A 27316-nucleotide genomic window follows, 5' to 3' on the forward strand; every position below is an offset into this window, starting at 1 on the left:
AATCACTAACCCTTTGTCTCATTGCAGTTTCACTTCCTGCCCCACAGTGTGTCTCATATCCATTAGCATAACCATAACTAGGCTTTGTGTAATGTCACCTGCCACCAGTGCAAAGTGACAAGCTAACTCAAAGCTACAAGCACACACACACACACACGCACGCACACACAGCTGGTGTGTCTTTAGCCATCATTTTGTATCTTATTATCTCATGCAAACAGGATGTAGGTACCTACATCTGATTGGATGACCAAAGTTTGCGTTAACTCAGTGAGATAAAGGTTTATAAATACTGTGCCAAGTCCAAAGGCTCTGCACAGTGACACTGTCCTCGCATGGACTGCACTGAGGTGTTACTAGGTGAGCCTTTTTTCTTTAGAAGACTGCTGACATTGTAGCTGTACATGCTGAACTAAATATCTTTTAAATGTTTCTAATATTACATATTATTATTGCAGATATCAAGAAGCATGGAAGCAGGGCTGTCTCTCAATGGTACTTACATTGTGAATGACATACATCCTTGCTATGAATCAGATAATACAACTTACGTATTTACAAACAAACCTTCCATAATATGTGTTTTAGTATATATTTTCCTTGGCTCATTATCTGTTTCCACTGTGTGTGGAAACCTCCTTGTTATAATCTCCATCATTTACTTCAAACAGCTCCACTCTCCTACTAACTACCTGATTCTCTCTCTGGCTGTGGCTGATGTGCTCGTAGGAGTTTTAGTTTTTCCTTTCAGCATGGCGTTCACTGTAACCTCATGCCTGTTTCATGAGGATTTATTTTGTAAAATACGAGACAGCTTCGATGTATCCCTGTGCACGTCCTCCATTCTGAACTTGTGCTCTATCTCTATTGACAGATATTATGCAGTGTGTCAGCCTCTGACATACAGAAGCAAAATAAATGTTCGTGTTACCATGATCATGATCCTGGTGAGCTGGGGTATCTCTGCTCTGATTGGAATTGGTATAATAGTTGCAGGATTCAGCCAAGGAACGTGTGAGGAAATGTGCTCAGTTGATGTAGTGATGGCAAACACTATGGGACCTGTTTTCTCTTTTTACCTCCCAGCGATCATAATGCTCTGCATCTACCTGAAGATTTTCCTTGTTGCACAGAGACAGGCTCGCAGCATCCAGAACACAACCTGTCAGAGCACAAAGTCTGGAGCAGCTGTCAGTAAGATGGAGAGAAAGGCCACAAAAACTCTGGCTACAGTTATGGGAGTGTTTCTTTTATGTTTGACTCCTTATTTTCTTTGTATCGTCTTTCAGCCTTTATCTTATAAACCCCCACCCATCCCTGTGATTGAGACTCTTAACTGGCTTACATTATCAAATTCAATGCTGAATCCTTTAATATATGCTTTCTTTTACAGCTGGTTCAGGTCAGCCTTCAGAATGATCATTTCTGGGAAAATATTCCATGGTGACTTTGCTAACACAAAGTTGTTCTGACTTATTGTTCGGTGTACTCAAATAGTATACTGACTTATAAATATTACCAACAGATCAGTACTTCCTCATTCCAAAACATAGATTCTTAATCATCACAATACTGAGCACAGACAACACAAAATAAAGCATTTTGGGAAAAAGAAAATTGTTACAAGAACTTACAATAATGATGAGTGAATAAAGGCAAAAAAGAAAATGCTCAGCATAAATTACAACAAGCTTCAAAAAGTAGCATAACCTTAAGGTTTGTATCAGAGAGATATTTTACTGGGATAAAATACCTTGAGTGTTCTTTCGGGTATTTCACACCCTGGGATCTAAAGTCTTTGCGCTTGTCATATTAGTAAAATATTTGCATGTAATTTTAGAGTCATACATCTTTTTGATCTTTATGAGCACCATCATCCTCAAAGTCCATGGTTTTTGCTTAATATTTAATTAATGAGCAAATGGGTATTTACTGCAATCGGACTACTAAACTGCGAGGCCTTTTATTGCCCTCTGCAGTGGACACAATATAGTTGTTGTCTGAATATACATGAACATACATGATGTGAACATCAGTAACAACAGCCAGTAGCCAAATTCACCACAACAGACGAGCTTTAAAAAGCTTTAACAAAAACAGTTGAAACACAGTCAGTCACACCATTTTAATGGATGACAATGTTCCTTCATTACAATGAACATAAGCACTGCTGTTTATCTTGAGTCAGTCCTACACACTCTGTCTTACTGCTGTAAATCAATACTATAAAATTCACTTTCCTATTATACAGCCAATTTATAACTTCTTGTTCATTGTGCTGAAACACTAATGTGTTTGTAATGATCACAGAAATATAAATCAATGTTTCCACTTTCTGAATGTCTCAACTGTTACTAAACATTACACAATACAATATGTTGTTGTTACTCGAATGTTTTGTTTAAGCTTGTAACTCTGTTGGAAACATTTCAGACATAAACATCACATAATTACCTAGTGACAATTAGATCGTTTGCTTGTGCAAAGCACCTTGGGAAGGAGCAGAGCTCATGTGCACAACCAGAGCAGCTGAGGGACTAAGACTCGTTCACACCTCTAATAGGAGAGGTCTCAGGTTGCATAATATCATTGCATCAGGCTATCAACAAACTGTGAAGGTCAGACTGAAACCTCCAGTGAGTTTAGAGAATCAGGTTTCATGATGAAACATTTCTCGTCAGTTATACAACTGAAATCTTTACTGACTGAAAGAAACAGAGTCATGTTTTCAGGACCGGGTTATTCAGCAGATACAGATTCAAAAACGTTCGACACAAATCTGCCTGATGGCCTGAGTGCTGTTCCATTATACATGCTAAAATCTTAAAGGAAAAAACCTGTTGTCAACATCTGAGTGTTAATTTATAAATCGTGGCCAATCATTTTACTGTCTGTGAAGTCACGTTTGTATCTTGGGGCTTTAGTTTGTAAAATGCGACACAGCTTTGATATTTCACTAATGACGACATCAATTTTCAACTTATGTTGTATTTCCCTAGACAGGTACTATGCAGTACCTGTACTATGTAGTACCTGTACTATGCAGTACCTGTACTATGCAGTACCTGTGCTATGCAGTACCTGCATAGTACCTAGACAGGTAGTGTGTTAGCCTCTGACATACAGAACTAAGATTAATGGTCATGTTGTGGCGATGATCGTGGTGAGCTGGAGCTGGAGTGTTTCTGCTCTGCTCTCACAACCTGTCAGAGCACAAAGTCTGCAGCAGCTGTCAGTAAGATGGAGAGAAAGGCCACAAAAGCTCTGGCTACAGTGTTGGGAGTTTTCCTGATGTGTTGGTCTCCTTTCTTTCTTTCTTTCTATAACCTTTAATCCTGTGACGAATTATTCAGTCCCTTCACCTCTGACGGAAAAAAATATTTAATGGCAATTTCACAAACTCAAAACTGTCATGACTGAGTGACTCATAACTTTTAATACCTTTTTAATGTGCGCTTTACAAAAGGTGATCTTACAATTAAAATAATAACCACTGTCAACTTAATGTACAGTTTGTAAAATGGAAGATTGTAATTGACTGCTCATGGTCTCTGGTGTGGTCTAATCGATGCACCCTGTAAACCACATACTGTAATCCCTAAAATATCCATGAGCATTATTTTCTCGTTAATAAAGCAGGAAAACCCAAATTTTACATTAATATAAAATTTATGGGGACAGGAAGTTTGAGTTAAAACAGCCTCTTATTTATGGGTTTTGGTGTTGTCAGAGTGAGCTAGATATACAGCACAGTATGTGCAGTAAACTGATGTCATGGGATACAATCGTTTTGTATTTTGTGTTTTGCCTTGTCTATCTTGTATCATGACAGACATACGTACCATCAGGCTTCTCATCCAAAAAGTTTTAGAGTGAAATTCATCATATAAAGGGATTATTTTCCTCTACAAAAAAAATAATCTTTCAATATTGTACATATTTATTTATAATTTTAAAAAAATAAAGGATTTGAAAAAATAAATCTACACTGTATGCTGAGCACACAGTACACACACATATTTAACAAAGCCCTTTGCTTCATTACTCTGTCATTTTTTTTTTAATGTTATTTTACAAGCACATTAGACAGATGTTGAATTATCTATGAAAATAACAGTGGTCGCTACAAGCCAGACTTATTCAGGAAGCACTAGTTGCTTCCTCCCTGCAAGTTCCCTTCTAACTACTATCACATTCACAGTGACATTACAGTGCATCTTCCTTGAAACGCTTTTTTGTTAAATACCACAACGTTTCCTCCTGATTTCAAAACATTATCATTCACTTTGTCATCCCAGTAAACTTCAACTACAAAATCTAGTTTCTGATTATGTACAGAAAATCATTATATCACCCGACAAATGCCATGAATCATCAATGAGATCAATTTTATGTGCACAGACTGTTGCACTGATTCAGATTTGGACAAATGACTCTGAGGCACCACTGCTGCTTGAGGTTGCGGCTTGTGAGATGTGGTACATATCTGAAAGAAAAAACAACGAGCTGTTGATAAGACAACTGCTTCCAGAAACCACCACAGATGCTTAATGTGAAACGACTTACATCTCCTTCCACGCAGTCGATTTAACAGATTCATTCCACTGGAAGAGGAAACACCACCACTTGTACTCTGTGGCAGACACATAAGTTTGTGGAAAATAAAGTGTCTGTAGGAAAAATGTTTTGCAGCAGTTTATGACTGAGTTTTTAGGTAAAGATTTTTTCAACAAGTCCGTGGATTCAGCTACGGGCACGATGCATTTACATCTGAAACTTTTTATGTATAATAGTTCTAGTATCTCCCCCCCCCAAAAAAAAAGAAAAGAAAATCACTTACTCTTGTTGGATTAGAGCCACTGCTTGGTGTAGATGATTTCTTTGAGAGGATAGAACGGATCTAAAGGGACAAACAAATTTATGTCAATGTCAAACTCTGTTATTTGACTACTGTTCAATTTGGGAAGTTGTCTGCAAGACTTTTTTTTTGACATTTTGGGAAATCAGATAGTTAGAGGATAGACTGATGACTTTGGATGGAAAATATTTCACTGATTTCACTAACACTGATTAAATCAGGAGTAAAGCTCTGCTCTGTTTACACTGCACTCATCTCTAATGATAATGTAGCTCACCTGGTACATTCAGCGACTGGTCTATTTTGAGGAAATGTTAGTGACACAAACATACTCGTAACAGAGAATCTTTACACTGTGCTAAAGGATCAAGGATCTGAATACTGTATCTCCCCCTGTTCTCATCTGACTCTCAGCATCAAAGTGAATAATGGCATGTGTACACAGGAGGCTGCATGCTTACATGCTGCTCGTGCTATCCCTCCTGTGTATGAGCTTTTTTTCCCTTTAATTATTCTTTTAAAGTCAACATACCTTTGAATCGAACAGCGTCCCAAACACTAAAATGAAGAAACCCTGAGGAAAATCAGACATGCGCATTTCTTAATCATCAGAACGAAAGAACACAAAATGTTTTGTTACACAAAAAGCCTTGTATTTCAATGACTGCAAGTACCTGTAGTGAATTGAAGAATGCGAAGGCAATATGTACTCCTTCGTCTGTTGACGAGATCATGGTTCCCACTCCCAAAGCCCAGGTCAGTCCAAATAAAGGTGTCAAAATGATCACACATCTTGTAATGACCACCAGTGTATGTTTTTCATCGGTCTGGGAAGCGTCTCCCACACCTCTTCTCAGCATTTTGAACAAGACCACAATTACAATTATAATATTGATGAAAACTATGGTCAAGGCGGGTATCACCAAGGCCAAAAGGGCTTTTGTCTCAGTCCAGTTCAGCCAACAAGCATAGTCTCTCCTGATGTATCCATCCGCTGGTGCTGTTACAGCGACAGTAATTACAGCTATAATGAGAGGGCAGCCATAGCCGAGACTAAAACCAATGGCCAGCATGGTTGACTTGGACATGTGCGAGAACACCATGACTGTCCGGTAGAGGAGCAGAAGGCCTGACACGAGCATCCAAAAGAAAAGAGCAAGGTAGAAAAAGTGCATAAAAAATGTTGCTGTGCTGCATGGTCCGAGTGGAACTTCATAGTTCTCTCCTGGGTTTTCAAGGGGGTTATTAGCTATGGAGGCACCGATGATGAAACAGATGTCAGCGATCAACAGAGACAGGGCAGTGTTAATGATGGAAACATGACGCATGAAGGCAGTGCTATTTCTGGTGATGGCCTTCCAAACATATCCTTCAATAATGAGACATATGACTAAGCTTGCCAGGGATATCCCAACACCAACATAAGTGATTACATCCAAGGCTACTCTCAGCGATGGAGGGATGGCCGTTGACATCAGAATTGAGAAGGAGGTGAGGTGGTTACAGCTGCAGGTTACTGAGCCGTTTATGTCGGAAACAAACGCACAACCTTCATCATCCCAAGCGCCGAGATTATCGAAGAGCGTGAAGTTCCAGAAGACGCACTGTGGGTTCAGTCCCAAGGAGCTGTTCCGCTTTTTGTACTTCAGACTGACATTCTGAATTGTTTCGTTAATTTTGATGAGAACCACAGCTGCATTGATGGTATTGTCATTGACAGTTTCATTGGTGGTGGTGTTGAAGAGGCTGGCATTAAAGGTGGAGTTCCGTACTGGCATGACATTATTAAGCGTTGGGAGGGTGATGGTGGTGATAAAGACATTGCTGATGTTGGTCTCTGGAATGTCTATGACGATGCTGGAGTTGAGGTTTGCCCTGAAGGAGTTGTTAAACGTGGTTCTGTTGAGCAGGATCCGTGGAGTCGCAATGGCAAACTCCCCACCCCCCAACTCACCCGAGAGAGTCTCCAGTGAACCCAGTAATGCTGAGCTGGAATTGCGGGTTTCATTTGCATTCAGAAGTGTCCAGGACTCTCTGGCATCATCAGCAATGATGACGTCAACGGTGTCAAGTACATTCTGCAGATTAGGAGACGTTTCACTGTGAGGGTATAATCTCATCAAAAAGTACTAAAGGATTAAAAAGTAGAAGGTTTAACTGACCTGCATGGTAGTTTCACTGACAGTAGTTGAAACACCTGCAATGGTGTTTAGGATGTTAACAATAGCTGATATGGTTGCAGATGACTCTGCAATTTCTGTTTGGTTTTTCTGGACAGCTTGACTTAGATTCATCGTAAATTGCGGCACTTCCTCCACAACCAAATCCTGAAAGAAAGAAACCATTAAAACACAAAAGTTGTTAGTACAAGATCACAAACTCTATATGACAAATAACAGCTGTGCATGTTGTAGGCCACAAGAATGCAGGACAGGTCAAGCTGCTCTTGGGAAGAAGTAAAGCATTTATAGCTTATTACACCATCAAAATAACAAGAAATAGATGTGGACTGTCCAAGTCGGTCTTCACGCAATACTCACACACCATACGCCATTTGGCATCTGAGCTTTGCTTTAAACTGAGTCTGTGCGAGTTTAAGGAGTCTGTTCCTCCTCTTAATAATGAACGCTTGAATTCTGTCATTGTACCTACTCAATCTCTAGTTCATTTCCTCCATGGCTGTCTGTCATTCCATATCCTGACACTCCCAACTGCCTTTGCAGTAGCCCCAGTCTTTGTTGCCATTCCCACTCACCTGATTCCCACACTCACCCAGTCAACTGTTTGCATTTCCCTCATTTTCTTTAAGGTATTTATACCTGTCTAGTTTCATTTGTCCCCTTTGTCTCCCGTGTCTTACCTCCCCCGTGGCTTTCTAACTTCTTTTCTGTCTAATAACCTTCCTACGTGCCATTCTCTAGATTCCCTGCCTGTGTTTGGGTTATACCTTTGCTTAGACACTTTGATCTGATCACCTCAGCTCCTGCTTACCTGTTGCCAACTCCAGCCTGCCCATGGATGCCCCCCCCACCACCCACCCCCAACCACCATTTCACTATTTTGATTGTTTTTTGCCTGCTAATCTTCAGTTAAAGATGGACAGCTTAATCTTCCCCCTGTATCTCACTCACTTCTTGTTTTGCTTATGTGATAAAACACACCTCAACAGTAAGAAAAGGAAAATTGTAATAAAGACTGTAATAAAACCACAGTAATATCTAGCTATAATCAGCTGGTGTTAGCTGCCATTTCCTACTAGTCACACCAGACCAAGTAAGAAACAAAACTTGAATATACTCAAATAAGCATTTTATTGTGTAAGAATTCAACCTTTCATTTGTGAGAGGAAGATTGGTATTTTTTCGCTTTAAGGAAACAAGGTAGACAACAAACCTATCATTCTGGTTATTAGCCCCCAAGCAGAAACACCAGTATTCATCAGCATACAGGAGGCAGTTTGGTAGATGAACAGATAACCTACCTGTGAATCAATTAATAATTCCTTGATTTGGGTTACAATGCAGGTGTCCTTTTCAAGTTTCCACTCTCCTGTTTCCAGACAGACCGCAGTCTTGCTCCCCTCTTGGCCTTTATCACACCCTATGCTTGATCTGTCGCCCGTTCGCCCGCTCCCGTACTGATCATCAGTACATGTGATAGCTTAAAAGGTAAACAAGCAATTAGTGAAGAACATAGAAAAAGCAAAGAAATAGTATAGTGACATTTTAAAAGCTGCTCTTACTGTCTTTGAAAATGATCATTGTTGTTGTCATTTCATAACCTGGTGGATTATCAACCCTACATATGAAAAGTTTTCTCTCTTCCTGTGATCCCTCACAGCTCTGTAGTATGTAATTATGCCGGATGCAGTTGGCGTCTCCATCTTTGAAAGGAGCTGTGGACATTTAACAGTGTTGTTAATAACATAAACGAACAGCCATGTCCAACTTCACAGCATTGCTGGAATGAGGGAGTTTTCAACATCAGTTCATACTTACTTGAGATTAAAGGGTTTCCATTAAGAAACCACCTGACTGTGTACAGGGACTGCACGCAACACGGAAGGGGTTGTGTCTTTCCGACTGCGCATTTTACGTTAACCTCACTCCGTAGTCGCACAGTGGGAGCTTGTTTGATTTGATCTTCTCTTACAATTCCTTCTTGGATGAAATCCACTTTGCCCATCAGAGTACAACGGTATGGTCCTGTGATCAAAGACGTTAAGTATTAATGACTGCATTAGTATATTGTAAACTAAAACAAAATTGATAATTGCCAACTTGTCAGTGTTTCACTATGGTTGTGACTTAATATTTTGATTTATTATGGTTTGGTATTGATTACATCTTTATTGTATTTTTCACTTAAACATGCAAGAGTAGTGAGTTTATGTTGTATAATTGCTAATATGGGTTAGATGTCTAAATTAGCAGAGGAGTAACACAGTAAAAGACAATGTTAAACCTTTGCCATGGTATTCTGACACCAAACTACAATCACAGTTTTTTTTTCTTGGTTGCTGATGTTTTATTAGTTAATAAATTTAGCCAGCGCTGACTTACCACTGTCAGCAGAAATCACGTTGTTAATTACAAGTGTGGACACATCATTAGCAGTAGTTATTACATTCCTTCCACCATCTTTTATTTCCCGTTCTTTAAATGTCCACACAGCTCTGGAAATTTGTCCCACATCAATGTTTACTGGAGGCCCACACACCAGCCTCATGCTGTTTCCGGTGTAAGTGAGATCTGGAATTGTGATTGGCGTTGGGCCTTTGAATAAAGCAAAATTGAGCAGTTAGGAATTCAGTAAAGTTAAATGAAAAGTAATAAACGACTAGCCTATTTTTTTTTATTTTTTTTTAACTTACTATTGTAAGATGCAGAAACTGAACCAATGACAGGGGCGATAGAACTTATTGCTCCTGGGAGATTTTGATTTACTTCAGCAATTTCATTAGGGTCAACTTGTGTTGTCTGAACAACAAAATCTGTAATTATGCTTCCTGGTCTGTAGGAACAAACAAAAGCCAAAGTTGTGATGTGGAATGCATTATGATTCCTGTTTCCATGTTTTTGTTAATGTCAGAATCACCATACTGTACCTGAATGCTGTCACAATAACACTGATAAATCCTTTGATTCCTTTGTACTGGTTGGCTAACTGTGGGAGAAATACAGTTAATGGTATCAACATTTGAACACCAACAACTGAAAATACAATTTAGCACTGGATATGGTATTAACATTGTACTTACCACTGTCTCAATCTGTAATTTTAATGTCTTGTACTCCGAACTTGACTCATCGTTTAATCCTGGTGTGAATTCCTTGTCTAATCTGACTGACATTTCCACACTGAATCCTGTTTATTAAAAGAAACAACAACAAAAAAAGAAAAACATGAGCAAAGTTATCGATGAAAAAAATGCTTTTTTTGTTTGGGGTTTTTTGTTACATGGTCACACATAAACACCAAAAAAGAAGGTAAGATAGACAAAGCATAAGACTAAACAAGAGAGGAGACAAGTGTAAATTAAGTTTCATGGAGGCCATTTTTCTCATATCTTGGCCATTCCAGAAAGAAACATGAAGCTCTTTTTAGTATTTATTTGCAGATCAGTGGTACAGTATAAAACATAAAGCCATTACTCTCAAAACCACTCATATCCTTTTCAAGCAATTTTGTTTCTACAGCTTTGAGCCCTGTCTGTTAGTCTGTAGCTTGCAATTGACTAAAACATTAGTTAATTTAACAGAATGTACTACTTTTTTGTCTGTAAAACAGTACCTGCAGGCGTTGTTGTTGCAATAATAGTTGTCGTGGTTGTTGAAAGGGTACTCGCAGTTGTACTGGTGGTGGTGGTGGTGGTGGTGGGAACAGTGGTGGTAGTAGTAGTAGCAGTGGTAGTCGTGGTGGTGGGAACAGTGGTAGTAGTAGTAGTGGTGGTCGTGGTGGGAGTAGTGGTAGTAGCTGTGGTAGTGGTCGTGGTGGGAGTAGTGGTAGTAGCTGTGGTAGTGGTCGTGGTGGGAGTAGTGGTAGTAGCCGTGGTAGTGGTCGTGGTGGGAGTAGTGGTAGTTGTCGTGATGGGAGTAGTGGTAGTGGTCGTGGTGGGAGTAGTGGTAGTAGCTGTGGTAGTGGTCGTGATGGGAGTAGTGGTAGTAGCTGTGGTAGTGGTCGTGGTGGGAGTAGTGGTAGTAGCTGTGGTAGTGGTCGTGATGGGAGTAGCTGTGGTAGTGGTCGTAATGGGAGTAGTGGTGGTAGTAGCCGTGGTAGTGGTCGTGATGGGAGTAGCTGTGGTAGTGGTCGTAATGGGAGTAGTGGTGGTAGTAGCCAGGGTAGTGGTTGGGAAGGGGGTAGTGGTATTAACTGTGGTAGTGGTTAGGATGGGGGTAGTGGTATTAGCCGTGGTAGTGGTTGGGATGGGGGTAGTGGTATTAACTGTGGCAGTGGTTAGAATGGGGGTAGTGGTATTAACCATGGTAGTGGTTGGGATGGGGGTAGTGGTATTAACTGTGGTAGTGGTTAGGATGGGGGTAGTGGTATTAGCCGTGGTAGTGGTTGGGATGGGGGTAGTGGTATTAGCCATGGTAGTGGTTAGGATGGGGGTAGTGGTATTAGCCGTGGTAGTGGTTGGGATGGGGGTAGTGGTATTAGCCATGGTAGTGGTTAGGATGGGGGTAGTGGTATTAGCCGTGGTAGTGGTTGGGATGGGGGTAGTGGTATTAGCCGTGGTAGTGGTTGGGATGGGAGTAGTGGTCGTGGTCATGTTGGGGGTAGTGGTTGTCACGTTAGTGGCTGAAAATACAACAGTTCAAACAATTAAAATTACTTAAAACTTCCCTTAAAGGTAAAGTCCAGAGAATTTAAAGTTTTTCAACAATTTATAATTACTAGTAACAGCAGTGAGAGTTGTTCCAACACACATGCAGTATTTCGCATAGCCTTTTCTAACCTAATTTTAACAATAATTGGCAAATTAATTCAATACTTTAGACTATGGTAACAATTATATTTGAACACTTGTCACAATTTTGTTGGTGTTATAATTGTTAGTGTGTTTACATCATTTGTAGCAACTCTTGTTGAATCTGGTGATTTTATTATTATATATTATTGTAGATTAAACTGAATGATAAAATCTGACAATCTAACAAACAAAAAATAATAATAATCTGTCCTTTTTCCATTTCTGTTCAGCTAGTCTGCATTTTCTCTTTATTGAGCTCTGTCTTAGTATGTATTCATGAACAAGTGGAGGAGCTGCAGAGACACAGATCAAAAGACAGAAACTACAACAGCTACACTAAATCACTTGTGATCAGAGCTGTGCTCTTGTTGTGCTTTCACAGATTAAATATGAGTCTCACTTGTTGATGGTGGAGTTGTTGGTGTTGTTGTAAGAGGACAAGCTGTAAAGTCTGTAAACGAGGAGAGAGAGAGAGAGAGAGAGAGAGAGAGAGAGAGAGAGAGAGAGAGAGAGAGAGAGACAGAGGAGTAAAGACACTGACTCAGCTTGAATACAACAGTTGAAAAACTGGGCTCATCACACATTTGAGGAAAAGACACTGCAATGTAATTAATGTAATTCTTCATTCTCAACAACAGGTGACACTGTTTCCAAAGGTTTCCTTCTGACTGAATTCAGCTCCAGTCTTTGTCAACTCAAGAACCAACAGTGACATAAAGACACTCAGAGCTTGTCATCAAATAACTGCTAATAAACTGTCAACACAGCAAATCTGTCCAGGATCCCAACATTTAGACCACCTCAAAGAGAGATTTAAATAAATTACATGAAAACAATGTTTAATCTACTTGTTTAGATTTTATCTAAATTAATATTTTTTCCCAAATGAGACTTATCAGTATATAATCTTGCCTTTTTATTCTAAACCCATGTGTTCAAATATTATTACAGAGCAACTTACTGTATTGATCAACAGGTTGGCAATATTGTCCATCAGGAGGAAGAGCATTGATGCATCCACATGTGTCATCAGTGATGTTGTCACAGGGTCCATACATTAAACACTGGTCACATGACCAACGATACTCATCCTCACATCTGCACTGGTAACCTCCACTGCTTGGAGAGCAAACTGGAGACAAACATACATCAGACTTTTTAATCAACAAAGAAACAACATCGATCATATTCTGAGCATGAAAAAAGAAATGAGAAAACACTTTTAAAAAAGTGTGTGCACAGACATTATTCCTACCTGTAGAAATGTTGACATCAGAGATCTGGATTTGGTTGTTGATGCTGATGGGGTAACTGATGTTGCTCAGAATGCTCCTCAGTCCATTTATTACTGTAGCATCTGAGATGTTCAGCTCAATAGAAATGAGGTACTGATAAACAACTGGAGGAGCTGTGAGGAGATATGAAAAGAAATATGGTTTCATGGAACAACCTGATGTTTGATCTGATGTATTTATAATGTTACTGACTGACTGAGCTCTGTCTTAGTTTGTATTCATGAACAAGTGGAGGAGCTGCAGAGACACAGATCAAAAGAGACAAACTACAACAGCTACACTAAATCACTTGTGATCAGAGCTGTGCTCTTGTTGTGTTTTCACAGATTAAATATGAGTCTCACTTGTTGATGGTGGAGTTGTTGGTGTTGTTGTGAGAGGACAAGCTGTAAAGTCTGTAAACAAGGAGAGAGAGAGAGAGAGAGAGAGAGAGAGAGAGAGAGAGAGAGAGAGAGAGAGAGAGAGAGAGAGGTAAAGACACTGAAACTTCTGATCCACAACTGAACCACTTTGAATACAGCATTTAAAAAATTATATTCAACTCTGCAAAACTTGAAACAGCTTCATCCTCTAATTCTGATTCTCTTACAAATACACAACATGGAATTTGAAGAACAGAAAGCTGGTAATCATGTTTATTGCTTTGAATTAAAAATAAATGAATTGAAAATAACATGTATTACACTTGTTTAGATGATTTTACTTTAAATGATTTAATGTTTTTCCCATATGTGACATATCAGTGTCTCATCTCGCCTTTCTTATTCTAACACTATGTGTCATGTCATGTCATCATCTGCCTCTTATCTGGGTTTGGGCCCAGGTCACAGGGGCGACTGCCGCCCAGTCCACAATGCACCTAAGTACTACGACACCTCTCACGGGTGGTAGTGCCACCCGGAGTGGGGCTGAGATCCACGACCCCAAGGGATTGAGTCTCGTGCTCTAACAACTGAGCTAACTGTGCGGCTAAAACCATGTGTTCAAATATTATTACAGAGCAACTTACTGTATTGATCAGCAGGTTGGCAATATTGTCCATCAGGAGGAAGAGCATTGATGCATCCACATGTGTCATCAGTGATGTTGTCACAGGGTCCATACATTAAACACTGGTCACATGACCAACGATACACATCCTCACATCTGCACTGGTAACCTCCACTGCTTGGAGAGCAAACTGGAGACAAACATACATCAGACTTTTTAATCAACAAAGAAACAAGCAGTGATAATATAACAGATAAAAACTGAGTTTTCTGATCATATTCAGAACACGAGAAACAGAAATCATGAGAAACAACTGGAACAACAGTGTGTGTACAGACATTATTCCTACCTGTAGAAATGTTGACATCAGAGATCTGGATTTGGTTGTTGATGCTGATGGGGTAACTGATGTTGCTCAGAATGCTCCTCAGTCCATTTATTACTGTAACATCTGAGATGTTCAGCTCAATAGAAATGAGGTACTGATAAACAACTGGAGGAGCTGTGAGGAGATATGAAAAGAAATATGGTTTCATGGAACAACCTGATGTTTGATCTGATGTATTTATAATGTTATTGACTGACTGAGCTCTGTCTTAGTTTGTATTCATGAACAAGTGGAGGAGCTGCAGAGACACAGATCAAAAGAGACAAACTACAACAGCTACACTAAATCACTAGTAATCAGAGCTGTGCTCTTGTTGTGTTTTCACAGATTAAATATGAGTCTCACTTGTTGATGGTGGAGTTGTTGGTGTTGTTGTGAGAGGACAAGCTGTAAAGTCTGTAAACAAGGAGAGAGACATAGACAGAGAGACAGAGGAGTAAAGACACTGACTCAGCTTGAATACAACAGTTGAAAAACTGGGCTCATCACACATTTGAGGAAAAGACACTGCAATGTAATTAATGTAATTCTTCATTCTCAACAACAGGTGACACTGTTTCCAAAGGTTTCCTTCTGACTGAATTCAGCTCCAGTCTTTGTCAACTCAAGAGCCAACAGTGACATAAAGACACTCAGAGCTTGTCATCAAATAACTGCTAATAAACTGTCAACACAGCAAATCTGTCCAGGATCCCAACATTTAGACCACCTCAAAGAGTCTGACAGGATGATCAGGAAAGGCATCGTAATACTGCTGTTTTTCACTTTCTATCTCTGGAAAACTTTAAACAGCTTCATCCTCTGATTCTGATTCTCTGACAGATATAACACATTGAACTTGAAACAGCAGAAGGATTTTTATCATGTTTACTGTGTTTAATTGAAATAAATTACATGAAAACAATGTTTAATCCACTTGTTTAGATTTTATCTAAATTAATATTTTTTCCCAAATGAGACTTATCAGTATATAATCTTGCCTTTTTCTTCTAAAACCATGTGTTCAAACATTATTACAGAGCAACTTACTGTATTGATCAGCAGGTTGGCAATATTGTCCATCAGGAGGAAGAGCATTGATGCATCCACATGTGTCATCAGTGATGTTGTCACAGGGTCCATACATTAAACACTGGTCACATGACCAACGATACACATCCTCACATCTGCACTGGTAACCTCCACTGCTTGGAGAGCAAACTGGAGACAAACATACATCAGACTTTTTAATCAACAAAGAAACAAGCAGTGATAATATAACAGATAAAAACTGAGTTTTCTGATCATATTCAGAACATGAGAAACAGAAATCATGAGAAACAACTGGAACAACAGTGTGTGTACAGACATTATTCCTACCTGTAGAAATGTTGACATCAGAGATCTGGATTTGGTTGTTGATGCTGATGGGGTAACTGATGTTGCTCAGAATGCTCCTCAGTCCATTTATTACTGTAACATCTGAGATGTTCAGCTCAATAGAAATGAGGTACTGATAAACAACTGGAGGAGCTGTGAGGAGATATGAAAAGAAATATGGTTTCATGGAACAACCTGATGTTTGATCTGATGTATTTATAATGTTATTGACTGACTGAGCTCTGTCTTAGTTTGTATTCATGAACAAGTGGAGGAGCTGCAGAGACACAGATCAAAAGAGACAAACTACAACAGCTACAATAAATCACTTGTGATCAGAGCTGTGCTCTTGTTGTGTTTTCACAGATTAAATATGAGTCTCACTTGTTGATGGTGGAGTTGTTGGTGTTGTTGTAAGAGGACAAGCTGTAAAGTCTGTAAACAAGGAGAGTGAGAGACAGAGGAGAAAAGACAGAGGAGGAAGACAAAGATAAAAAAAAACTTAATTGAAAATAATGTTCTATATACTTGTTTAGAGCTCTCTTACTTTACCTGATTTACTGTATTTTTCTCAAACGTGACTTATCAGTGTCTCATCTCGCCTTTTTCTATTCTAAAACCATGTGTTCAAACACGTGTGTGTATTGTACACTGACTTGAATGTAATACTTATTACAGAGCAACTTACTGTATTGATCAACAGGTTGGCAATATTGTCCATCAGGAGGAAGAGCATTGATGCATCCACATGTGTCATCAGTGATGTTGTCACAGGGTCCATACATTAAACACTGGTCACATGACCAACGATACACATCCTCACATCTGCACTGGTAACCTCCACTGCTTGGAGAGCAAACTGGAGACAACAAAATATATTAAAAGTCATGTAACAAATCTGTACATGTAACAAGTCCAACACATTTTATGTAAATGCAGTGAAAATATGAAATGTTGCTTGGTTTGGAAAACTTTTAAAATCTTTAAAAATTTTTGAAAACAAATACCCTTGTTCTATATCATGCTGTACCAGTATTTGAGTCTGAGCTAACATTTGCTAACACTGAAAGAGAAACATGGTTATATTCATCCAGTCTCACCACACACAACATAGAAATCCAAAGCACAGGTTTGTGGTTTCACACACTCTGCCACAACATTTCCACAGTCATTGTTAATTTTCTTTGCAGCCATTTCAGTTACACAAACACATCCACCATTTGTTTACTTCAGAGTTTTACTTATTGCTGCATTTTGACTCTATATTCAAAACAAGGCACACACATCTGGTTTACGTTGCTCTGTCACAGTCATCGTAGATAAGCTGCACTGATTGATTTTTCTTTGTCTTTCAGTTACCATGTTTGCTGCATCAGTCCTCCTTCCTGCTCTGGCCAAAAGAAGTGAAACAGGGTGGAGCCCACTTGAATACACAGGCCCAAGAAATGGACCATACCATGTGCTTCATCAGCATAGGGGGCAATGCTGTGTCTTTAACTTGTGTTGTGCTTGTTGTCTATGTTGTTTCCCCCCCTTATCTTTAATAGTCTGATCAGCCAGTATATACGTCTCCCCCATGTCTCAGTTTGATTGGTCAATTAGTTAAGTAAAAGTGTTGTTTACTTAACAGTATTTTAGAGCAGAGTTGTGTATGATTGATCTCTTAAAGGCCCGGTTCGTTACAAAAATTGCTTTTTTTCATTCATTTGTGTTTTGGCATGTTTTTTTTTCTTACCTGTAGAAATGTTCATGTCAGAAACTTGTATGTCATTGTTGATGCTGATTGGGAAGCTGATGTTTCTCAGTCGGTTTATCACTGTAACATCTGTGGTGTTCAGTTCAATAGAAATAATATATTCATAGACAACTGGAGGAGCTGCAGAGACAGAAGAAGGGAAACCTGAGTCATTTCTCATCTGTACTGTGGTTTTTATATTAGGATTCTGTTTCCTTCTCAGTCTTACTTGTTGGTGACGGAGAGGGTGTTGTAACAGGACAAGTTGTAAAGTCTGTCGGGAAAAACAGAGAAAAGCAGCAAGTGAATGAGTTCAAATGAATCTATGAATAATTTGACATTTTCATCTTGTAAAGTTTCAGAAAAAGTTGAGATATTCCAAATTATTCTGTAAAACAGTGAAAATAAAGCCTGTGCCACACATGCTGATTGTACCAGTGACATCCACAGTGATTAGTTCTTTGTTCACAGACCTTAATTCTTTTGTTAAATAATGTATTTGATATAACTGCTTACTGTATTGATCAGCAGGTTGGCAATATTGTCCATCAGGAGGAAGAGCATTGATGCATCCACATGTGTCATCAGTGATGTTGTCACAGGGTCCATACATTAAACACTGGTCACATGACCAACGATACACATCCTCACATCTGCACTGGTAACCTCCACTGCTTGGAGAGCAAACTGGAGACAAACATACATCAGACTTTTTAATCAACAAAGAAACAAGCAGTGATAATATAACAGATAAAAACTGAGTTTTCTGATCATATTCAGAACATGAGAAACAGAAATCATAAGAAACAACTGGAACAACAGTGTGTGTACAGACATTATTCCTACCTGTAGAAATGTTGACATCAGAGATCTGGATTTGGTTGTTGATGCTGATGGGGTAACTGATGTTGCTCAGAATGCTCCTCAGTCCATTTAATACGGTAACGTCTGAGATGTTCAGCTCAATAGAAATGAGGTACTGATAAACAACTGGAGGAGCTGTGAGGAGATATGAAAAGAAATATGGTTTCATGGAACAACCTGATGTTTGATCTGATGTATTTATAATGTTATTGACTGACTGAGCTCTGTCTTAGTTTGTATTCATGAACAAGTGGAGGAGCTGCAGAGACACAGATCAAAAGAGACAAACTACAACAGCTACACTAAATCACTTGTGATCAGAGCTGTGCTCTTGTTGTGTTTTCACAGATTAAATATGAGTCTCACTTGTTGATGGTGGAGTTGTTGGTGTTGTTGTGAGAGGGCAAGCTGTAAAGTCTGTAAACAAGGAGAGCGAGAGAGAGAGAGAGAGAGAGAGAGAGAGAGAGAGGAGAAAAGACAGAGGAGGAAGACAAAGATTAAAAAAAACTTAATTGAAAATAATGTTCTATATACTTGTTTAGAACTCTGTTACTTAACCTGATTTACTGTATTTTTCTCAAACGTGACTTATCAGTGTCTCATCTCGCCTTTTTCTATTCTAAAACCATGTTTTCAAACACGTGTGTGTATTGTACACTGACTTGAATGTAATACTTATCACAGAGCAACTTACTGTATTGATCAGCAGGTTGGCAATATTGTCCATCAGGAGGAAGAGCATTGATGCATCCACATGTGTCATCAGTGATGTTGTCACAGGGTCCATACATTAAACACTGGTCACATGACCAACGATACACATCCTCACATCTGCACTGGTAACCTCCACTGCTTGGAGAGCAAACTGGAGACAACAAAATATATTAAAAGTCATGTAACAAATCTGTACATGTAACAAGTCCAACACATTTTATGTAAATGCAGTGAAAATATGAAATGTTGCTTGGTTTGGAAAACTTTTAAAATCTTTAAAAATTTTTGAAAACAAATACCCTTGTTCTATATCATGCTGTACCAGTATTTGAGTCTGAGCTAACATTTGCTAACACTGAAAGAGAAACATGGTTATATTCATCCAGTCTCACCACACACAACATAGAAATCCAAAGCACAGGTTTGTGGTTTCACACACTCTGCCACAACATTTCCACAGTCATTGTTAATTTTCTTTGCAGCCATTTCAGTTACACAAACACATCCACCATTTGTTTACTTCAGAGTTTTACTTATTGCTGCATTTTGACTCTATATTCAAAACAAGGCACACACATCTGGTTTACGTTGCTCTGTCACAGTCATCGTAGATAAGCTGCACTGATTGATTTTTCTTTGTCTTTCAGTTACCATGTTTGCTGCATCAGTCCTCCTTCCTGCTCTGGCCAAAAGAAGTGAAACAGGGTGGAGCCCACTTGAATACACAGGCCCAAGAAATGGACCATACCATGTGCTTCATCAGCATAGGGGGCAATGCTGTGTCTTTAACTTGTGTTGTGCTTGTTGTCTATGTTGTTTCCCCCCCTTATCTTTAATAGTCTGATCAGCCAGTATATACGTCTCCCCCATGTCTCAGTTTGATTGGTCAATTAGTTAAGTAAAAGTGTTGTTTACTTAACAGTATTTTAGAGCAGAGTTGTGTATGATTGGTCTCTTAAAGGCCCGGTTCGTTACAAAAATTGCTTTTTTTCATTCATTTGTGTTTTGGCATGTTTTTTTTTCTTACCTGTAGAAATGTTCATGTCAGAAACTTGTATGTCATTGTTGATGCTGATTGGGAAGCTGATGTTTCTCAGTCGGTTTATCACTGTAACATCTGTGGTGTTCAGCTCAATAGAAATAATATATTCATAGACAACTGGAGGAGCTGCAGAGACAGAAGAAGGGAAACCTGAGTCATTTCTCATCTGTACTGTGGTTTTTATATTAGGATTCTGTTTCCTTCTCAGTCTTACTTGTTGGTGACGGAGAGCGTGTTGTAACAGGACAAGTTGTAAAGTCTGTCAGGAAAAACAGAGAAAAGCAGCAAGTGAATGAGTTCAAATGAATCTATGAATATTTTGACATTTTCATCTTGTAAAGTTTCAGAAAAAGTTGAGATATTCCAAATTATTCTGTAAAACAGTGAAAATAAAGCCTGTGCCACACATGCTGATTGTACCAGTGACATCCACAGTGATTAGTTCTTTGTTCACAGACCTTAATTCTTTTGTTAAATAATGTATTTGATATAACTGCTTACTGTATTGATCAGCAGGTTGGCAATATTGTCCATCAGGAGGAAGAGCATTGATGCATCCACATGTGTCATCAGTGATGTTGTCACAGGGTCCATACATTAAACACTGGTCACATGACCAACGATACACATCCTCACATCTGCACTGGTAACCTCCACTGCTTGGAGAGCAAACTGGAGACAAACATACATCAGACTTTTTAATCAACAAAGAAACAAGCAGTGATAATATAACAGATAAAAACTGAGTTTTCTGATCATATTCAGAACATGAGAAACAACTGGAACAACAGTGTGTGCACAGACATTATTCCTACCTGTAGAAATGTTGACATCAGAGATCTGGATTTGGTTGTTGATGCTGATGGGGTAACTGATGTTGCTCAGAATGCTCCTCAGTCCATTTAATACTGTAACATCTGAGATGTTCAGCTCAATAGAAATGAGGTACTGATAAACAACTGGAGGAGCTGTGAGGAGATATGAAAAGAAATATGGTTTCATGGAACAACCTGATGTTTGATCTGATGTATTTATAATGTTATTGACTGACTGAGCTCTGTCTTAGTTTGTATTCATGAACAAGTGGAGGAGCTGCAGAGACACAGATCAAAAGAGACAAACTACAACAGCTACACTAAATCACTAGTGATCAGAGCTGTGCTCTTGTTGTGCTTTCACACATTAAATATGAGTCTCACTTGTTGATGGTGGAGTTGTTGGTGTTGTTGTGAGAGGACAAGCTGTAAAGTCTGTAAACAAGGAGAGAGAGAGAGAGGGAGAGAGAGAGAGAGAGAGAGAGAGAGAGAGAGAGAGAGAGAGAGAGAGAAAGAGACAGAGGAGTAAAGACACTGACTCAGCTTGAATACAACAGTTGAAAAACTGGGCTCATCACACATTTGAGGAAAAGACACTGCAATGTAATTAGTGGTGCATTGCTTTGCATGCACACTAGGCACCTCTATAGCACAGCTATAGAGGTACCTAGTGTGCAATGCAAAGCATGCACACTATTGTTCTTGCGAATCATCTTCCTCTTCTTCTTCTTCCGCATCGATTTTCGGTTCGTAACTCGTCCCACACCGTTGAGCGCACACCAACAAATGATACATCAAAACGTGCGGCTCGATCTAACTCGCTATGCTTGTATTTTGTTCTCCAGAATATTCACGTTTCGCGAAGAAATTCGCGAAAAACCGGCCGAAATTTTCCCATAGAGAATGGCTGGGAAAAGTTCAAAAAAGTCGCAAATTATCAATGAATTCTCCCCCTTTTTCAAACATCTACTGCTCTGGCATACTTTCACCTAGAAACACCATTCAAACTGTAAAATGTAGACACAAGTCTCGTGTATTCGGGGTGTATTCAACTTTTTCATAAGTTGTGTAGTTTTTAAACTGTGAGCTCCAACTGATCATGAGTGATTTTGAAAAAATTCAGGCTTTTCAATGAGTGTGTATTGCGGAATGTTCCAGGCTAGAGTGGGAGGTTAGAGTGGAGAGGCTTTAAAAAAACTCTCTGAAATTTTTTTTTTACACGACGACTACGGCCACAAATTTTACTCTAGAGCAGTGAAATTCTCCAAAGTTATAGCCACACTTGTCCTCTCTCTCAAAATGTGTTTACTTTTTCTGTAGGATTTACGGTTTTTCTTTGGCGTGCCTTTTAGCGACAAGAGGAGCTCTCAACTGCTCCATTGACTCCAATGTTAATCGAGCAGAGGATTTTTGGAGAAAAGCAGAAAATCCCCTTTTTTGAAACTTGCTGTAAAATCCACATTTTAGACAGTAGGACCATAAAAAATAGATTCAGGTCTTCCTTAAAGTCTTGTCTCTCTGACGGTGCCGTTTGTTTAGCGATACCATGTTTTGTTTTCCCATGGATAGCAGTTGTTCGGCAGGCCCGATTCGGCCGAAAATGAGCTCGTCAGAGCACCTGTGAGCTGCCTCAGCGGCGGGAAAGCTCATCCCCATGGCAACCGTGACTGCAAGAGCTGTGGCTCTCTCTCTCCCTGTAATAACTCTATGTCTCTCTGTCTTTGTAATTAGAACTATAGCAGAACTATAGGGGTCAAAAGGGGGCTGTGCTATGCACAGCCCCCTTTTGACAAAGACACAGACACACACACACATACACACAGTCAATATTTACAGAGGCACACAGACACACACACAATAGTCAATACTGGGTTGTGCGAAGCACAACCCAGTATTGACACAGACCCACTCAGGCACACACAGACAAACACACACACACACACACACACCCACAGTCAATATTGTGCGGTGCGGCAGCACCGCACAATATTGACAGAGGCACTCAAACACAGACACACGCACAGACTCATACACACACACACACACACACAATAGTCAATACTGGGTTGTGCGAAGCACAACCCAGTATTGACACAGACCCACTCAGGCACACACAGACACAAACAAACACAGACACACACATAGACAGACTGACACACACAAAGTCAATATTGTGCGGTGCGCCAGCACCGCACAATATTGACAGAGGCACACAGGACAGAGGCACTCAAACACAGACACACGCACAGACTCATACACACACACACACACACACACACACAATAGTCAATACTGGGTTGTCCACTCAGGCACACACAGACAAACACAAACACATTCAGACACACACACACACAATAGTGTCAATACTGGGTTTTGCGAAGCACACAACATTACTAGCAGTGCAATGCACCACTCTCGCGATTTCCCAAAGGGAAATTGTCTAGTTACTGTAATTCTTTATTGTCAGAAACAGGTGACACTGTTTCCAAAGGTTTCCTTCTGACTGAATTCAGCTCCAGTCTTTGTCAACTCAAGAACCAACAATGACATAAAGACACTCAGAGCTTGTCATCAAATAACTGCTAATAAACTGTCAACACAGCAAATCTGTCCAGGATCCCAACATTTAGACCACCTCAAAGAGAGATTTAAATAAATTACATGAAAACAATGTTTAATCTACTTGTTTAGATTTTATCTAAATTAATATTTTTTCCCAAATGAGACTTATCAGTATATAATCTTGCCTTTTTATTCTAAACCCATGTGTTCAAATATTATTACAGAGCAACTTACTGTATTGATCAGCAGGTTGGCAATATTGTCCATCAGGAGGAAGAGCATTGATGCATCCACATGTGTCATCAGTGATGTTGTCACAGGGTCCATACATTAAACACTGGTCACATGACCAACGATACACATCCTCACATCTGCACTGGTAACCTCCACTGCTTGGAGAGCAAACTGGAGACAAACATACATCAGACTTTTTAATCAACAAAGAAACAAGCAGTGATAATATAACAGATAAAAACTGAGTTTTCTGATCATATTCAGAACATGAGAAACAGAAATCATGAGAAACAACTGGAACAACAGTGTGTGTACAGACATTATTCCTACCTGTAGAAATGTTGACATCAGAGATCTGGATTTGGTTGTTGATGCTGATGGGGTAACTGATGTTGCTCAGAATGCTCCTCAGTCCATTTAATACTGTAACGTCTGAGATGTTCAGCTCAATAGAAATGAGGTACTGATAAACAACTGGAGGAGCTGTGAGGAGATATGAAAAGAAATATGGTTTCATGGAACAACCTGATGTTTGATCTGATGTATTTATAATGTTATTGACTGACTGAGCTCTGTCTTAGTTTGTATTCATGAACAAGTGGAGGAGCTGCAGAGACACAGATCAAAAGAGACAAACTACAACAGCTACACTAAATCACTTGTGATCAGAGCTGTGCTCTTGTTGTGTTTTCACAGATTAAATATGAGTCTCACTTGTTGATGGTGGAGTTGTTGGTGTTGTTGTGAGAGGACAAGCTGTAAAGTCTGTAAACAAGGAGAGAGAGAGAGAGAGAGAGAGAGAGAGAGACAGAGGAGTAAAGACACTGACTCAGCTTGAATACAACAGTTGAAAAACTGGGCTCATCACACATTTGAGGAAAAGACACTGCAATGTAATTAATGTAATTCTTCATTCTCAACAACAGGTGACACTGTTTCCAAAGGTTTCCTTCTGACTGAATTCAGCTCCAGTCTTTGTCAACTCAAGAACCAACAGTGACATAAAGACACTCAGAGCTTGTCATCAAATAACTGCTAATACACTGTCAACACAGCAAATCTGTCCAGGATCCCAACATTTAGACCACCTCAAAGAGTCTGACAGGATGATCAGGAAAGGCATCGTAATACTGCTGTTTTTCACTTTCTATCTCTGGAAAACTTTAAACAGCTTCATCCTCTGATTCTGATTCTCTGACAGATATAACACATTGAACTTGAAACAGCAGAAGGATTTTTATCATGTTTACTGTGTTTCATTTAAATAAATTACATGAAAACGATGTTTAATCCACTTGTTTAGATTTTATCTAAATAAATTTTTTTCCCAAATGAGACTTATCAGTATATAATCTTGCCTTTTTCTTCTAAAACCATGTGTTCAAACATTATTACAGAGCAACTTACTGTATTGATCAGCAGGTTGGCAATATTGTCCATCAGGAGGAAGAGCATTGATGCATCCACATGTGTCATCAGTGATGTTGTCACAGGGTCCATACGTTAAACACTGGTCACATGACCAACGATACACATCCTCACATCTGCACTGGTAACCTCCACTGCTTGGAGAGCAAACTGGAGACAAACATACATCAGACTTTTTAATCAACAAAGAAACAAGCAGTGATAATATAACATAAAAACTGAGTTTTCTGATCATATTCAGAACATGAGAAACAGAAATCATGAGAAACAACTGGAACAACAGTGTGTGTACAGACATTATTCCTACCTGTAGAAATGTTGACATCAGAGATCTGGATTTGGTTGTTGATGCTGATGGGGTAACTGATGTTGCTCAGAATGCTCCTCAGTCCATTTAATACTGTAACATCTGAGATGTTCAGCTCAATAGAAATGAGGTACTGATAAACAACTGGAGGAGCTGTGAGGAGATATGAAAAGAAATATGGTTTCATGGAACAACCTGATGTTTGATCTGATGTATTTATAATGTTATTGACTGACTGAGCTCTGTCTTAGTTTGTATTCATGAACAAGTGGAGGAGCTGCAGAGACACAGATCAAAAGAGACAAACTACAACAGCTACACTAAATCACTTGTGATCAGAGCTGTGCTCTTGTTGTGTTTTCACAGATTAAATATGAGTCTCACTTGTTGATGGTGGAGTTGTTGGTGTTGTTGTGAGAGGACAAGCTGTAAAGTCTGTAAACAAGGAGAGAGAGAGAGAGAGAGAGAGAGAGAGAGAGGAGAAAAGACAGAGGAGGAAGACAAAGATTAAAAAAAACTTAATTGAAAATAATGTTCTATATACTTGTTTAGAACTCTGTTACTTTACCTGATTTACTGTATTTTTCTCAAACGTGACCTATCAGTGTCTCATCTCGCCTTTTTCTATTCTAAAACCATGTTTTCAAACACGTGTGTGTATTGTACACTGACTTGAATGTAATACTTATCACAGAGCAACTTACTGTATTGATCAGCAGGTTGGCAATATTGTCCATCAGGAGGAAGAGCATTGATGCATCCACATGTGTCATCAGTGATGTTGTCACAGGGTCCATACGTTAAACACTGGTCACATGACCAACGATACACATCCTCACATCTGCACTGGTAACCTCCACTGCTTGGAGAGCAAACTGGAGACAAACATACATCAGACTTTTTAATCAACAAAGAAACAAGCAGTGATAATATAACAGATAAAAACTGAGTTTTCTGATCATATTCAGAACATGAGAAACAGAAATCATGAGAAACAACTGGAACAACAGTGTGTGTACAGACATTATTCCTACCTGTAGAAATGTTGACATCAGAGATCTGGATTTGGTTGTTGATGCTGATGGGGTAACTGATGTTGCTCAGAATGCTCCTCAGTCCATTTAATACTGTAACATCTGAGATGTTCAGCTCAATAGAAATGAGGTACTGATAAACAACTGGAGGAGCTGTGAGGAGATATGAAAAGAAATATGGTTTCATGGAACAACCTGATGTTTGATCTGATGTATTTATAATGTTATTGACTGACTGAGCTCTGTCTTAGTTTGTATTCATGAACAAGTGGAGGAGCTGCAGAGACACAGATCAAAAGAGACAAACTACAACAGCTACAGTAAATCACTTGTGATCAGAGCTGTGCTCTTGTTGTGCTTTCACACATTAAATATGAGTCTCACTTGTTGATGGTGGAGTTTTTGTTGTTGTTGTTGTGAGAGGACAAGCTGTAAAGTCTGTAAACAAGGAGAGAGAGAGAGACAGAGAGACAGAGGAGTAAAGACACTGACTCAGCTTGAATACAACAGTTGAAAAACTGGGCTCATCACACATTTGAGGAAAAGACACTGCAATGTAATTAATGTAATTCTTCATTCTCAACAACAGGTGGCACTGTTTCCAAAGGTTTCCTTCTGACTGAATTCAGCTCCAGTCTTTGTCAACTCAAGAACCAACAGTGACATAAAGACACTCAGAGCTTGTCATCAAATAACTGCTAATAAACTGTCAACACAG

General features: G+C 39.3%; 2 protein-coding genes across 9 annotated transcripts in view; one reads left to right on the forward strand and one right to left on the reverse strand.

Annotated features, from left to right (window-relative positions):
* The first annotated feature begins 470 nt into the window (after positions 1-470).
* LOC121199997 (trace amine-associated receptor 1-like) lies at positions 471-1472 on the forward strand. Its single transcript, XM_041065024.1, has 3 exons — positions 471-495; positions 589-798; positions 871-1472. Exons 1-3 carry the CDS (start codon positions 471-473, stop codon positions 1470-1472), a joined length of 837 nt encoding a protein of 278 aa, XP_040920958.1.
* A 638-nt stretch (positions 1473-2110) lies between these two features.
* The window catches only part of LOC121199336 (uncharacterized threonine-rich GPI-anchored glycoprotein PJ4664.02-like), a 38524-nt gene continuing 13318 nt past the window's right edge, over positions 2111-27316 (reverse strand). For 5 of the 8 annotated variants that reach the window (XM_041063910.1, XM_041063911.1, XM_041063912.1 and 2 more), the window contains 45 exons: positions 26983-27036; positions 26599-26751; positions 26269-26439; positions 25949-25999; positions 25565-25717; positions 25237-25407; positions 24544-24594; positions 24160-24312; positions 23830-24000; positions 21418-21468; positions 21034-21186; positions 20720-20890; positions 20433-20477; positions 20204-20344; positions 19157-19327; positions 18829-18879; positions 18445-18597; positions 18115-18285; positions 17828-17872; positions 17599-17739; positions 16552-16722; positions 16248-16298; positions 15864-16016; positions 15534-15704; positions 14850-14900; positions 14466-14618; positions 14136-14306; positions 13471-13521; positions 13087-13239; positions 12793-12963; positions 12232-12282; positions 10652-11659; positions 10119-10225; positions 9966-10024; positions 9732-9871; positions 9421-9633; positions 8857-9063; positions 8601-8753; positions 8340-8518; positions 7021-7185; positions 5533-6936; positions 5391-5432; positions 4841-4900; positions 4567-4633; positions 2111-4486 (listed from right to left, as the gene is read on the reverse strand). In XM_041063910.1, the coding sequence (XP_040919844.1) occupies positions 4416-4486; positions 4567-4633; positions 4841-4900; positions 5391-5432; positions 5533-6936; positions 7021-7185; positions 8340-8518; positions 8601-8753; positions 8857-9063; positions 9421-9633; positions 9732-9871; positions 9966-10024; positions 10119-10225; positions 10652-11659; positions 12232-12282; positions 12793-12963; positions 13087-13239; positions 13471-13521; positions 14136-14306; positions 14466-14618; positions 14850-14900; positions 15534-15704; positions 15864-16016; positions 16248-16298; positions 16552-16722; positions 17599-17739; positions 17828-17872; positions 18115-18285; positions 18445-18597; positions 18829-18879; positions 19157-19327; positions 20204-20344; positions 20433-20477; positions 20720-20890; positions 21034-21186; positions 21418-21468; positions 23830-24000; positions 24160-24312; positions 24544-24594; positions 25237-25407; positions 25565-25717; positions 25949-25999; positions 26269-26439; positions 26599-26751; positions 26983-27036 (7643 nt within the window). In that variant the 3' untranslated portion in view covers positions 2111-4415. The remainder of the gene's footprint in view (positions 4487-4566; positions 4634-4840; positions 4901-5390; positions 5433-5532; positions 6937-7020; positions 7186-8339; positions 8519-8600; positions 8754-8856; positions 9064-9420; positions 9634-9731; positions 9872-9965; positions 10025-10118; positions 10226-10651; positions 11660-12231; positions 12283-12792; positions 12964-13086; positions 13240-13470; positions 13522-14135; positions 14307-14465; positions 14619-14849; positions 14901-15533; positions 15705-15863; positions 16017-16247; positions 16299-16551; positions 16723-17598; positions 17740-17827; positions 17873-18114; positions 18286-18444; positions 18598-18828; positions 18880-19156; positions 19328-20203; positions 20345-20432; positions 20478-20719; positions 20891-21033; positions 21187-21417; positions 21469-23829; positions 24001-24159; positions 24313-24543; positions 24595-25236; positions 25408-25564; positions 25718-25948; positions 26000-26268; positions 26440-26598; positions 26752-26982; positions 27037-27316) is intronic. The other 3 variants (XM_041063915.1, XM_041063914.1, XM_041063916.1) reach the window with 3 other exon arrangements.

This window comes from Toxotes jaculatrix, chromosome 19 (assembly GCF_017976425.1).
Source record: "Toxotes jaculatrix isolate fToxJac2 chromosome 19, fToxJac2.pri, whole genome shotgun sequence".
NCBI classification, from domain to species: Eukaryota; Metazoa; Chordata; class Actinopteri; family Toxotidae; genus Toxotes; species Toxotes jaculatrix.